General features: G+C 44.4%; 1 protein-coding gene across 5 annotated transcripts in view; it reads left to right on the top strand.

Moving 5' to 3' along the window:
• The window catches only part of Ctl2 (Choline transporter-like 2), a 357,612-nt gene that overhangs the window by 266,930 nt on the left and 76,137 nt on the right, over nucleotides 1-14,545 (top strand). For all 5 annotated transcript variants that reach the window (XM_045763943.2, XM_045763948.2, XM_069313744.1 and 2 more), the window contains 2 exons: nucleotides 9,065-9,230; nucleotides 13,268-13,502. In XM_045763943.2, the coding sequence (XP_045619899.2) occupies nucleotides 9,065-9,230; nucleotides 13,268-13,502 (401 nt within the window). The remainder of the gene's footprint in view (nucleotides 1-9,064; nucleotides 9,231-13,267; nucleotides 13,503-14,545) is intronic.

Raw genomic sequence — 14,545 nt, 5'->3', positions numbered from 1 at the left:
TTATTATTTTGTTACTTTGCCCTTTTGCAATTGGGGGGTTCTTCTGTTCCATGTTATTAGGCTTTGCCTAGGGTGATTGTGCAGTTTTGCCCTCTTCGCTTTTCCACTGGCTTCGAGTGGCCAGGGTTGCCTGGGTTGCCCGTTCCATTCAGGGGTTACCGGCATAGCATTCAAAGTGCCTGGGCTTCCTGCAGGGTTCATTCACCATGCACCCCCTAGAACCCCCCCCCCCTCCCCCATTGGCTTGTACTGTGTTGGTTGCACTTCTGAGCTTACTCTCGCTTTGTGCAAATATGAGGGTGGTTTGTTGCTTGTGGAACTGGGCACCGTTCATACGTTCTGCCTCCTCCATACTGCCTGTTGGGTTGGTGACACCTTCGACCCCGAGTCCTGTGGGAATTGTTTCCCCCCATGTGATTCATCGTACCCATTCTAGTTGAAGTCTAGAGGTATCAGGCAACGACAGCTTTACACAGAGGTTTTCAGTATTGCAGTGTTCCTGGTAAGATGCACCAGATTTGTCCCACTTGATGTTTCTGTCCCCACCTCCTCATCCCTCCCTGGTGGGTAGGTTTCACCCTTCCCCTCCCCCCTTCCCCTGCTTTTGGTTCCAAAGAGCCTAAGGGTTTCGAAATCTGGGCAGGGTTTAGCTTGGGATGTGGCTTGGGCTGATCCAGGGTTTGCTCCTTCTGATACTGGCACAGACAAAATTGAGCCTGTTGATCGCGCTGAGGCTTCTGGGTCTTTCTAGCTGACCCCCTTCCTTAGAAGCCTTTCCCTTTTTCTCCACTTTTCTTCCTGGGTGGTGGGCATGGATGATGGCTCAGCCCTGGGGCCCCTTGTCTGTGGTTCCTGGGTCTCTGAGGAGAGGGGGGGAAACTTGGATTGGCCGTCCAGTTGAGGTGGATCCTGTGTGGTGCAGGCAGCTATTTTGGATGCACTTCCCCAAGCCTTGTTCTTTTTGTCTGGCTGATGCTATGTTCTCTTTGCTCGAAAGGCTAGCTCTCATGGCTCACACTGGCCCTTTTGTGGGTTTTCCCTTTGAAAGGGCAGTGTGGAGAGGGCTAGCTCAGTTTGCCAGCAATTGGCTCCGCTATTTGTGGGCTTTTTAGGACGTTTTTGCATCTTGTAGTGGAGTTGCTTGGTCCTGCCTCCTTCAGGAGGTTTGGGGGGCTGTCAGGGCAGGTCCCCTTTCCTTTCCTTCATCAAGTCATCTCAGAGTGGATGGCTTCTGGCATGGTCAAAATGACCTCATCTTTTTTGGTGGGTTTTTAGCCTATTTCCAGTCCCGTAGATACCAGTACATACCATTGGGGTTTGGCAGGAACTGTGTTGGGTTCAGAATTCTCCGGGCTCTGTGATCCGGCTCCATTTGAGCTTAGGAGCTATTCACTTCAAGTGGCTTGCCTGCTTGGTTCTCTGGGTGGCTTTGATGCTGGGTGTGGCCGTAATAGCCATCAGTCTGTTCTGGGTCCTTCCTGGTTCCACGGTATGGACCATCACTGCTGCACCCTCTGGCTTTGCTGGGCATTGGGACACCCAGAAGTCAACCTCTTCACATCAGCATAATTTCGGCGTCCGTCTCCTTGCATGGCACTGTTTCCCGACTGCGAGGCCTCACGGTCACCTTTCAGCTGGACAGGTCGAGTTGGGGGTTCTTGCTTCTTTTCTCAGTGTGACTGTTGCTCCAGATTCTGGTGCTGTTGGAGTCTTTCAGGGGGATTGTAATCCTTCTGGCTTCTTGGTTGCCAGCTCAGCTTTGGTTCTGGTGCCGCTTGCTCGGTATCCGACCTGGGTGTTTTCTACAGCTCTGCTTTTTTCAGAGAGTGTCGCTTTGGTGTTGTACTTTGCTGGTTCAACCTTCTCCTCTGCTCTTCGAGTCTGTTGTTTTGATACATGTGGGGTCACTCTCTGTGATAATCAGGTGGCTTATTAAAGGTGTCCCACCTGCGGTTCTCCCTACAACAATGTGTAGTCTCTTGGCAGTTCTTTCACTACTTTCTATCCCTTTATCATTGTTCTTCGGTTTCCAAGCAGGGTGTTTTGTCCTTTCTTGCTTGGCTTTTTCTTGATTGGTGTCTTTCCAAATACTATCGCCTCTTATGTGACGTTAACAGAGCTTCTCCAGTTTATATTCTGAGGTGACACGTCTCCGGCCTCGTTGCTCATGCCCTCTCGTGCTTTGTTTCACCTCCAGCCTGCTCATGCACCACATGAGCCTGCCTGGTCTCAAGACTGGATTCTTTCTTTTCTTTCTTCTGCTCGGTTTACGGTGACCCCTTAGGTCATGGTTTGTTTTTGAAGGCTATGTTTTTGCTTACTTTGGCCTCCTATTGTCAAGTGGGTGAGCTTCATGCTCTTCTCTGACACCAGGGGGTTTTGTTTCTCTGGCCCTCATGGATAATTTGTTTGGTTGCAACCAGCTTCTTCTTTTTTGGAGAAGATTGTGTCAGCGGGCTTCCTGAAGGATCCTCTATTCATGGATTCATGTTGATTCCTTGGTTACCTTGAGGTGCTTCCGGGGCTTAGCGTCCCCACGGCTCGGTCGTCGACCAGGCCTCCTGGTTGCTGGACTGATCAACCAGGCTGTTGGACGCGGCTGCTCGCAGCCTGACGTGCGAGTCACAGCCTGGTTGATCAGGTATCCTTTGGAGGTGTTACATTCAGCCGGGGGTGTCATGCACTTTGTCCACTGGTGGCTTTATGCCACTACTTTCGTGCCACCGGTTCTGGTTTGGTGGACTCATTGTGGGTGGGTGCAGTTTCCTTGGTTTTCTGTTCCAGGACTTGATTTTCTCAGGATGACTGCATTGTCACTAAATCTAGCCAGCCTGCAGTCTACCCTTATGCCCATGATATCTGGAAGTATGCTGCTCTAATGGCAGTTTTGCAGTTCTGTCTTTGGGCACAGGGGTTTTGGAGGTTGAACAGGATTTTGGCAGCCTGGTATCCTGTGAATGTTCCTGGTCCTCGGCAGCCTTGTGTGGCCTTGGGTCGTCTGTCGCGAATATTGGTCTTTTCTTAAATTTGATACCTGCAGTGCTGCCTCCTCCCTGGTAAGTGCCCTGTTTTGTCCTTCTCCATGGGTAGTTAGCTTCAGTGAGCATCAAAGGACTACCTGCAGAAAACCATCATTGAATGTAATGAAACACCAATTTCTGGGTGAGCCTCAGAGAATCCCTAATACCCTCCGTTCACCAGGGAGTCTGTGTTCCATCTTCATAAGAACTGAGGGTGGGGCGAGCTGGCCGACCTGGTCCACCTCCCTCTCACCCTCCCCCCTTGCCAAACAAGGGGAAAGGTAGGGCAAACTAGCTCATGCTAGTTTCACAAAATTTTAGTCATTTGTTTTCATAGTAAGGGAGTTCGTCTGGCAGTTTTTGAGGCTGCAGTCTCTGTGTTAACCATGCAGCACAGTAGTATGATTTGTTTTGCTGAGTTTCTGGGTGCCTTCCTTGAGTCAGTACCTGGTATTCTCTAAAGCTTGGCAGCCCACCAGAAAGAGCCATTTCATTACATTCAACATGTGATCTTTATTTAATGCCTAATTATTTTGAGCATTGCAATATAATACAATATTTAAATAATTTATTAATAGATTAAATTATTCATGGTCATTGAAGACGTTATATTCTGAAGAGAAATGATGAATTAAAATAGTATACTGGATTTTATATACAGTAATGACAATTTCTCGGTTCCAAAATAGCATTTATCCTAGGCAGAGGTTTGTGATTAGAATGCATTGTTTATTTTTTTCACTTGTATTGGTTTATAGTATTTTGAATTTTAATTTATGTATAACGTTGTTACTGTCATTTTATTTGTGGGTTATGTAACCAGGATTGGTTACCTGCCTGTCCTGAGTTGTGACTGTGCATTTATTGTTCTTGTAATTATAAAAAGTCCTCGCTTGTCTTGAGTTTTATGTGATTGTATTTCTGTCTTTTACTTAAAATTCTCAATGCTGGAAGTACAAATTTATTACTCTGTACTGTGATTATAATTATTTGTTCTCGGTTTATTGTACAGTACTTTGTTACCTTATGTACATGATTATGTCCATATTGCTTTACCATGCATGTGCATACATGCTCGCATGAATGTAGTTGTTTGCATTTTGTACATATTATGTATGTATGTAATTATTGATTGATTTGTTGTTTATGCATCACTGTGAAATTAACTTTTAGTCATCACATGTACTAATAAAAACCACATTGTATTTATATCCATAAGAAAGTAAATTTGTTGATATTAAAAGTAGTAAAAACATATATTAAACCTTAATTATACACCATAAAATAATTAAATATTAATGTGATGATTAAATATTTAATAATTAAAATAATTTAAATTAACATAAAATAGTTATTAATGTGATGTACATAGCTTTGTACTGTACTGTATTCAATACAAAGCATATTTATTTTAAGTTGAATCCCAGGTTGCAGTACTTTTGACCATGTCGTGGTGTAGTGGTCTAGGGAGTGTCTGGGGACCATCCAGCGCATAGGTTCGAATCCTCCTCATGGCTCCTACTGATTTTCTCATTGATACATCATGTTAATGTGATTTCTATGTGCCGTGTTTTTTAAGTTAATATTCCTGAGCAAGGCCCATTGGTTGAACCCTGAGTAAGCAGCCAGAGGTCCTCCCAAGAAATTGGTAAGATGTCAGACTTTCATCAGCCTTAGCCCCACCTTGCCAAGGAACTTTGTAAATACTGTAGTCATATTGTCCACAGTATTTGGAGGGAAAACACAGCAGAGAAGTCTTTCAATCCTTCACCAAGAGGACTGCTTGCTATGACACTTAAAAAGCAGAGAAAATTTCCCAATACCTTTTCCAAACTATAATTATCAGTATGAGGAACATCAACCAACCACCACTACGTTGAAATTCAGGTTACCATTACGAAGATTGAGAATCCGACAGACATCATTGCAGCTGTCATTTGGTACTCTTATCTTGAAAAATTCATAGACAAGCTCAAAATGGTGCTTGAGCTTGAGGCCATTTAATAGCATCTGGTGATATTAAAAATGGCTTCCAGAATTAAAATGTGTTAAGAGAAAATGTTGCAGAACTACTCATGCCAAAATTGAAATTCAGTTGAAAAAAGGGGTGATTTGATCACTACATAAAATTTGTATCAGATTTGACAAAAGTTATAAGAAAAGTTTCTTGAAGCCCATGCAACATTTCAGATGAAAGGCCACCGGTACAAGCTGCAGAAACGAGTGTTTGAAAAAAATCCGTTAATATGCATTTGCTAACAAAGCTGTTAACCTGGAATAACTTGCAGGAGATTGAAATTGAAACTGAAATAAGTTTATTGAGGTATAGATACACACTAAGGTGTGTGTGCCATCTCCATTGGATACTTTAAAACTTGTATCATAAATAGAACAAAAAAAGACAGGACACCATGAGCATGGCTCTCTTTCCTGTAACAACTAGTAATTACAGTCTCGCTGCCCACCTCTGTTAATATATGTCATGATGGGTCCTGCATATGGTGCTTTGGATTCTTGGGGGGTTCCTAATTGCATTTCCCAGGTCTCTGTTTGTGTATCTTGGATTCCTATTGATGTTACTGCTATTTGCCTCTGCTTATCTTCCAGACCTGTTAATTTGCTCCAGTTTGTGCCCCATTTTACTAGAGATGTATCTCGGGATTGTTCCCTCATCCTACAGGGAGTTTGTGACCGCTTCCTTGGGTACATCTCCCTACCCAGAGGAATACCTTAGCTATATTCTCTGGATCCTGGATGTCGTTTTTGGATCCTTGTATCCTTAATGGGTGCTCTGGGTACCTTGTTGTCTTTCAGAATACAAATCTTGTCTTTGATTTGGTCGTGCTGCCCTGTTCTACAGTTGGGTGCTTCGGTTTTCCAGTTGGGATTCTTGTACCCTGGAGTATTTCCAAGCTCCTTCTCTAGCAAAGAATGAGTGGGTGGGCTTCCAGAGGGATCCTTTAGTAATCGATGCTTAGGTAGTTTGGCCAGAGGTACCTCATTTGTTGTCCTGTGGCAGCTCTTCATTGCTACCTGCATGCCACCAATTCTGTTACAGTGGATGCCTTATTGGTTGATCCCATTTCTTTGGTTCCCTCTTCCAAGGCTTGCATTTCCCAGATTGTGTGCATTGTCATAAAGTCTAGCCAGCCTGTAGTCATGACTTTGGCCACTGTCCTCTCTAATGTGTTGTGGCTGATATTCAGTCTTAGAGATTTTGCCATTCTAATAGGATGCGGCAGACTAGTATTTAGTTAATGTTTCTGGGTCCAGTGGGTCGTGTATGGCTTTGGACCATGTTGCCCAGCCTAGTTTTCTTCTTCGTCTTCAGTGGCTGCTGCCTCTCCTTCCTGGTAACCCTCTTTTGTGTTCTCTATGGTTAGATTAGCTTCAGGGAGCATAAGGTGTTTCCTCCAGAAATCCAGCACTGAATGTAATGAAATGCCAATTTCTGGAGGCACCCAGGTGCCTCTCTGCCTCTCCCCTCATCCTTCAAGTTCATCGGTTTGTTGTGGGTTTGGTCATCAAGTTCAGAACTGACTTGGAGAGCTGGCTGGGAGCATGGCCTGGGTCACCTGCTGGTGGTAATCGGTACTAACAAGTTTTGAGCTAATTTGAGTGAATCCCTTGTTACTTGTGATTCATTCATGGTAATTGTTTGGTGGTTTTTCAAGGCTTCATTTTCTGTGAACCCTCCAGTTGTTTGTAAAGCTGTGCTGACTTTCTAGAATTTTTTCTAGTGAGGTGGCAAATTGTCACCTGCTGTGTGTGACTCGGAATGCCACCAGTGTTCACCCAGAAATTGGCATTTCATTACATTCAACGCATTCAGCGCATAGCGAAAGGTCTTCATTTTGATTGAAGTGAGAAAACTCTTCACTGTCTCCCATTCCCAACTATGTGGCAGGACTATTTGCAAAGTTCCTTATTATTTTGGGACAAAGATCAGCAAAAGTCTGGTGTCATGGCAGTTTCTTGGGGTGGACTCTAGTAGCCAGCTGTGTTGCAAGGGACTTCTCAGAAAGGAGCATCTTAATCCTATAAATTCCAGTTTTTTATATAAATCAAAGCATACTAAGCCAGTATGGTATAGTACGAGTCTTACTAGAAGGGATCCGTGCTGCTCTCAGGTCTCTCCAACAATCTACCCGCTCTCATCTCTCTTCCCTCTCTCATCTCTCTTCCCTCTTCCCATCTCTTCCTTCTCTCCTCTCTTCCCTTTTTCGACTCTTTCTATTTTTTCTCCCTCTTGTCTCTCTTCCCATATCTTCCCCCTCTCGTCTCTCTCTTACCGTTTCTTTTCCCTCTCGTGTCTCTTCACATCTCTTCCCTGTCTCCTCCCTCTGACTTCTCGCTCTCCCCACTCCCCCTCTGACATCTGTCCCCATTCTTTCCCCTCTCTTCCTGTTCCCCCCCCTTTTCCTTCCCTCTCTTCAGACATTTCCTCTCCTGCTTCCTCCCTCCCTCCCTCCCTCCCTCCCTCTCTCCCTCTCAGACAAATTATATAAAAAAGCAATGAAATGTATGATTAAAGCTACAGGTAACACTACCAGTACAGTATTTCATTTTTGTCACTGGAGCTGACCCCAATTGGCCTATGACACTCCCTTACCCCATATGTTTCATATATGATAGTTGGGCGAGTCAAGCGCCAAGCATCTGGTCTCCAACCTTGGACAGACAGACAGATGAACAGATAATCTTATAGGTATAGATTGCATGAATGTACAATGCATGCTTAGCGTATTAATATTTGTAGCTTTACAGCTTCAGTTGTCATATTGCATGAAAAGATGACATTCTCCTTGACTTGTTATTAACCTCTGTTTACTTTTTGCATGCTGTACTTTAAGATGCGCTAGTGATGTACACTGGTTATAAGGTAAGGTAATGGCAATTCACAGGCCCAAAATTGTCAAGCTTTATGAAATAAATTCATGCTACAGGTACTGTATATGATGATATATTGTTATTAATTGCTGCATTCACTTTGATAGTAGACATTATAGTAAACATTATGCAGCCATAGGCTAATAGATAGGTTATTTAGAATAAGAATTCTAGGTAGTTTTGTTCAGAGATCTTTGTGCAAAAAAGTTAAAATGTTGAGAAGCTTCAGATATGAGGGTCCCGGTAGTATAGTCGGGTTCATTCTCGACGCACAACCGAGAATTCCGGGTTCGAATCCCGGGCGGGAGAGAAATGATTGGGCACATTTCCTTAAACCTAATGCTTCTGTTCACCTAGCAGCAAATAGGTACTCAGGAGTTAGTCAGCTTGTTGTGGGGTTGCATCTTGGCCAGGGTCAGTAATTCGACTTGGGGGGAAGGGGGGGGACTCGATAAAAGCCTAACGTGTATGAATACACTCTGGCTTCTTGTCCCTCTGACACAATGAATTATATCAGTAATTTCAGATTCAACATATTAGATTGATTTGCAGTTCTGTTTAATGTTTAATGTAGTAGTTATTGTTTGATATTAGAAGATTTCAGTTTAAATATTGTAATGGTAAAATATATTGAGGGCCATCTCTGTGACTATGATTAGAGACATATTTGATGTGAAGATACAATTAGAGATAGATATGATAGATGATACAAAATTTTATTAACCATAAGAAACTGACCATGCCATTGAATATTGAAATTTATTGGTATGCCCATTGAATTATATTAATTACAATCTGTAATGAAGTGATTGATAATACCATACTTATAAAATAGTGGCTAAGCATTTAATAGATATAGTCAGCACCAAAGAGAGATGTTCATACAAAATTATCCAATTAATACAGTATATGTATTGTTTTTTAATCTCTCTAATATGTATATGTCAGTAGCATGCAGTATTACATGTAAAATATATTAACTTTGATCATCATGGCTGTGGTTCAGCCATTTAAGTTTTTCTAGATACACTAGGATATAATTGCATCAACTCTTAACTATTCTAGGCAAATCTTATAGGTCTATTTAGAGTTCCAGATTTAAGTTAAACCATAATTAAATGCCATGTAATTATTTTAAATCTTGCTTAATCCAGGTGGCTGAAGGCGTTTTTCAAGATATTAAGACATCATGGTGGATTCTGCTTTCTGGTTTTGGCATTGCCATGCTCGTGTCATTTCTTTGGATTGTCCTCCTGCGGTTCATCTCGGCTATCATGATTTGGTTTTCATTAATAGCCTTTATAGGGCTTTCAGGATTTGGTAAGTATAATAATACTTTATACTTTTGCTAAATATTTTGAAATTACACATTAGTAGGATGCATTAGTAGGATGTAGCCTCCTATGGAGAAACTTGTGCAGTATCATATGATTAAACACATTCATGCAAAATCACAGAAAAAGCACTTTTATTTTATTCAGATAAATGATCCCCACTGTAAAGCAAGATGATTGGTTCAATGAGCTTTCATGCAGACATTGAGTTACAATAATGTGGTTGAAGATATAATGACCAAACCACACTTCAGAAGATGGAGAAACAACAATGTTTTGGTCCGTCCTGGACCATTACAAGTCATATGTGAGTATTTAATAGATATAGTCAGTGCTAAAGAGAGATGTTAATACAAAATCTTCTAATTATCTCATTAGACGCTCATTATCGCATATGACATGATATTGTCGTTTCTCTATCTTCTGATGTGTGGTTTGGTCATCAAATGATCTTTCAAGCATTGAAACATCACAACTGTGATGTTTCACCACAGCACCACGGTTGTGGTTTCTGTAGAGTGGCGGCTATGCCTGTAGAGGGGCGGCTATGCCTGTAGTGTGGTGGCTGTGCCTGTAGAGCGGTGGCTGTGCCTGTAGAGGGGCGGCTGTGCCTGTAGAGGGACGGCTGTGCCTGGAGAGGAGAGGCTGTGACTGTAGAGGGGCGGCTGTGACTGTAATTACCTAAGTGTAGTTACAGGATGAGAGCTACGCTCGTGGTGAGGGGCGGTTGTGCCTGTGGAGCGACGGCTGTGCCTGTAGAGGGGCAGCTGTGCCTGTAGAGGGGCGGCTGTGCCTGTAGAGGAGAGGCTGTGCCTGTAGAGCAGCGTCTGTGCCTGTAGAGGGGCGGCTGTGCCAGTAGAGGGGCAGCTGTGTCAGTAGGGCTCGAACCATGATTTTGTCTGCTGTTGGTTGAGGTGGGTCCTCTGTGGTGCTTGGCTTTCTTAGCTTTTTCAGGATCATCATTTGTTGCCAAATACTGTCACCTCGTGTCGTGCGTCACTGGCGGAGCAGCTCCAGCTTGCGTTCCGGATGGTTGGCACTTTCGCCCCATTCCATAAGTTTTCTCGTGCTTTGTTTCACCTCCGGCCTGCTCGTGCACCACTTGAGCTGTCTTCACCGTTACCTGCGTGCCTCAGTCGGCTTCTGTGGCCGAGAAGCGCTTTGGGTTTATCCGGTTTCCCTCGTTCCCCATTCCAGGGCTTGTCTCTCCCACGTTGTCCACAGAGTTATTAAGTCTAGCCAGCCTGAGGTCTATCCTCATGCCCATGACGTGCGCCAGTTTGCTGCTTTGGCAACGTGTCTTGGGCTGCTATTCGGCCGCAGGGATTTTGGAGGTCGAACAGGGTTCTGGCCACCCATTATTTGGTCAACAGTCTTGGTCCCGGGCATTTGTGTGTGGCTTTGGATCGCAGGTTGCAGCCAGTTGTCTCTCCTTCGAGTTGAGGAGCTGGTGGCGGTCACCTGCCGGGCATGTCCCTCTTTTCCTTATCGTTAGTTATGTAGGTCCAGGGAGCCAGAAGGGCTCCCCCACAAGAAACCAGTGTTGAATGTACTGTAATGAAATAACATTTTCTGGGTGAGCCCCAGAGGCTCCCTGGCACCTTCCCTACCTCTGGTTGGCAGTTTCGCATTGTTTTGATGCTTGGCCTCCGATCTGGAGTTGCTGGGTAGAGATCACGGGGGGGGGGGGGGGGACGGGTTTCAGGGCTTTTCCCCCTTTTCCTCTAGCCAACACAAGGAGGGGAGGGCTGCGCGGATGAGATGTGACGTTTACTTGTTTCTTTAGAATTTTAGGGAATTTTGCCTTACACACAGAAATCACAATAGTGTGATGCATCAAATGAACAAATCCACAAGGGCCATGACGAGGATTCGAACCTACGTCCGAGAGCATCCCAGACGCTGCCTTAATCGACTGAGCTATGACATGGTAAAAGAGTTGAAACCAGAAGTTCTGCTGAACTTACTTGGATCCTGCAGCCTCTCTGAGACACAAACCAGGTTTTTACACAACTCCCCCATGCAGTTGAGCTATGTCAATAGGCCGTTCTACATCTTCACCCTTACTTCATTACACACAGAAATCACAATAGCGTGATGCATCAAATGAACAAATCCACAAGGGCAGTGACGAGGCTTCGAACATAGTCAATTAAGGCAGTGTCTGCGATGCTCTCAGATGTAGGTTTGAATCCTCGTCACGGCCCTTGTGGATTTGTTAGAATTTTGCCTCTGTTTGGTTTTGGGTTGCAATTTTCTTACCATGTGGGGTCTGTTTTGTTATGCCTACCTTTCTTGGTGCCTAACCACGGTCGATGGCAGACAAGGAAAACCCCCATCCACGGGAGGAAAGGGGGGTTTCCAGGAGTCATTGCTCCTGGAAGAGGAGCAGGGAGAGGCTCCCTGTGCCTCTCTAAGGGGGCCAGGTTCTGGTTCGTGATCTCCATTGGGCTGAACTCCATTGACTAATGCCCTGGTCTAATGTATTGCATATTAGCTCGATAGCTCCAGGGAGCCTCTGGGGCTTACCCAAAAAAATGACGTTTCATTACATTTAACGCTGGTTTTTTCCCCTCTCAATTTACGGTGTTCTCTTTGGTCCATGGTTGTTTCCTTATGTCTTTGCTTTTGTTTTTCTTGCATCCTGTTGTCAGGTGGGGGAACTTCATGCTCTTCCCCATTGGAGTTGATTTTATTCTTTTGGTCCAGGTGGGTGGTTTGTTCATTTGCTGCCAACTCCTTTTCTGGCAAGGAAGATGTTAGTTGGCTTCTGGTCGGGTCCTTTGGTCATTGATGCTTGGTTGGTTCGGCTGGGGATGCATCTTATACTGTGTCCGGTGGCAAGCCCTCTGTCATTACAGTACTTTTGTTCTGCTGACTCTGCCTTGGTGGATGCCTTGTGGGTTGATCCAGTTACCTTGGCCCCTGTTCCAAAAATATCTTTCTCAGGTCATTCGCACTGTTAAGTCTAGCCAGCCTGCGGTCATCCTTTTCGCTCTTTATGTTAGAACGTTCAATATGCTGTTCTCTCAGCTGTGTTCACGGACCTGTCTTGGACTGATATTCAAGCACGGGAATTTTTGGGTTTGAATGGGGTTCTGGCGGCTTGGTATCTTGTCATGTTGCCGGGCTTTGGTGGTTTTGGGCCACGTGTCTTGGCTGGGTGTTTCCTCTTCTTCATGATTCCTGCAGTACTTTTTTCTTTTCCTTCTCTGTGGGTAGTTAGCTTCATTGAACCACAAGTAGGTCCCCCCAGTACTGTATTGAATATAATGTCAATTTTAGGAGAGGCCTTTTGGCTCCCCGACACCCTCCCTCCTTCCAGGTCATCATGGGGTTGGTTATATCGTCCATAGAACTGAAGGTGGAGATGCTGACTGACCATGGGCTCCTCCCACTCCCCTAAATGAGTTGGGGGATGTGGGCCGAATGAGCTTGTGCTAGTTTTGAGAGATTTCAATTATTTGTTTACGAGGCTGCCGTTCTCTATTAAAGCCAGCGGTGGTTTGTTTTGACTAATTGACTCTCTGGTTGCCTTTCCCAGTAGTGGCATAAATGAATGAATAGTAAATAAATAAATAAATGTCAGTGTTCCCTGTGTGTCTGTGAGGGTCCAGGTTCTGGCGCTGGTCCCTGGTAAGTCTATAAAACTCTGCAGCTGATGAGATCTAGTAGATGGTATGCTATCAGTATATGATAGGTTCATGGAGCCACCAGGGCTCACCCAGAAATTGGTGTTTCATTACATTTAATGCTGGTCTTTAGAGCTCTATCTAGTAAATGGTAGAGCTCTACCATTTACTAGACAGAGCTAGTAAAGTATAGAGCTCTTTAGTAAGCTCTAGCTTACTCTCCTCTTTATAGTAAAAGGAGCTCTATAGAGCTCTATAGTAAGCCTTTTATGTGGGTTATAAAAATGCTGCAGTATTTTGTAAAAAAGGGATTCATATCAGGTTTCTGATATATTATTTTTAGTATACTGTACTTTTCACTGTTAAATTTTATTAATGCACTTTTCTACAGGATCATACTACACCTTGAACAAGTATCTTACTCTGCGCAAAAATGTTGACAACTCAACCATGTCTGTAGCAGAATTTGGATTTACCAAGGAAATAAGCAGAGTTGCAGAATTGGAAACAACATGGCTGATATTGTTTATAATTACAGTGACCATCTTAGTGGTCTGTTTGTTAGTACTCATCTTCTTGCGAAAGAGAATCAACATAGCTATTGCCCTTATTGGCCAAGCCAGCAAGTAAGTGTTTGCATCTGTTATACACAGTTAAAGTATTTGTTAGAATCTCCTGTCATGTCTGTAGAGTTTTAAACTAATTATTAATTTTATTGTACCAGGAAAATTTAATTATTATAGCATGGCATGCAATCAAATTAAGGCACTCCTCAAAAATTTAAGAACCTCTAAATTATAGACCCGTATCATTAACAAGCGTGGTAGTCAAAACACTAGAAACAATAATTAAAGCCAAATGGGTTGAACACCTAGAGTAACGACATAATAACGTACAGACAGTATGGTCATTGAACAGGAAGATCCTTTGTAACAAATTTACTTACTTTTTCTGGGGGAGCCCCTACGGCTCCCCGGAGCTATCCATGGCTGATATGGATACCCTAACTATTTTGCATCAGTCGATGTGGGTGGAGTTCTAGGCCTACCGGGGACCACGAGCCAGAACCTGGCCCCCTCAGAGAGGCACGGGGAGCAATGGCCCATAGAAATGCACATGTGATTTGGAGCATTCTATATCTGCCATCGACCGGGACAGGCACCCAGAAAGGTAAGGCCACAAAACAAACCCCTATTCTGGTTAAACAACAAAATCGACAAACTAGTGGACAGAACTCCCCCAGGAAAACGAACTAACAAACATGACGTCACGCGAGCCGCGCCGCATGTCTGCGCAGCTCCCCCCTCCCCGGGAGGGGGAAGGGGGAGCCCCAGACCCCCGCGCCGGCGATCCCCGCCCCAGTTCCTCGGCTGATGGGATCATGCACGGTCATGTGGCTCCAGCTCCAGTCTTGTCTCAGTGCTGTGACTTGTTTGCAGTGCTGCTCTTACGGTGGTCGTGTGAGCTGGGAGTAGTATTCTCAGGTACTCGGGCTGCATGTGCTTAGGGTCACCTTCCCTGAGTGCCCTGTAAGTACCGCCCTTGGGGCTTGGGGTTGCCTTCCACAAGTCACCTTGGGTCTACCTCTGTTGGCTTTTCGCTGCTTGGCGTTTGGCCGCCCCGAGGGTTTGGGGGTTTCACTCCCTTGTTTACCTTGGGGTAAGTGGTA

This window comes from Procambarus clarkii, chromosome 76, assembly GCF_040958095.1.
Source record: "Procambarus clarkii isolate CNS0578487 chromosome 76, FALCON_Pclarkii_2.0, whole genome shotgun sequence".
NCBI classification, from domain to species: Eukaryota; Metazoa; Arthropoda; class Malacostraca; order Decapoda; family Cambaridae; genus Procambarus; species Procambarus clarkii.
The sequence above is the reverse complement of the archived record's forward strand: the minus strand, read 5'-3'. Positions and strand labels throughout refer to the sequence as shown.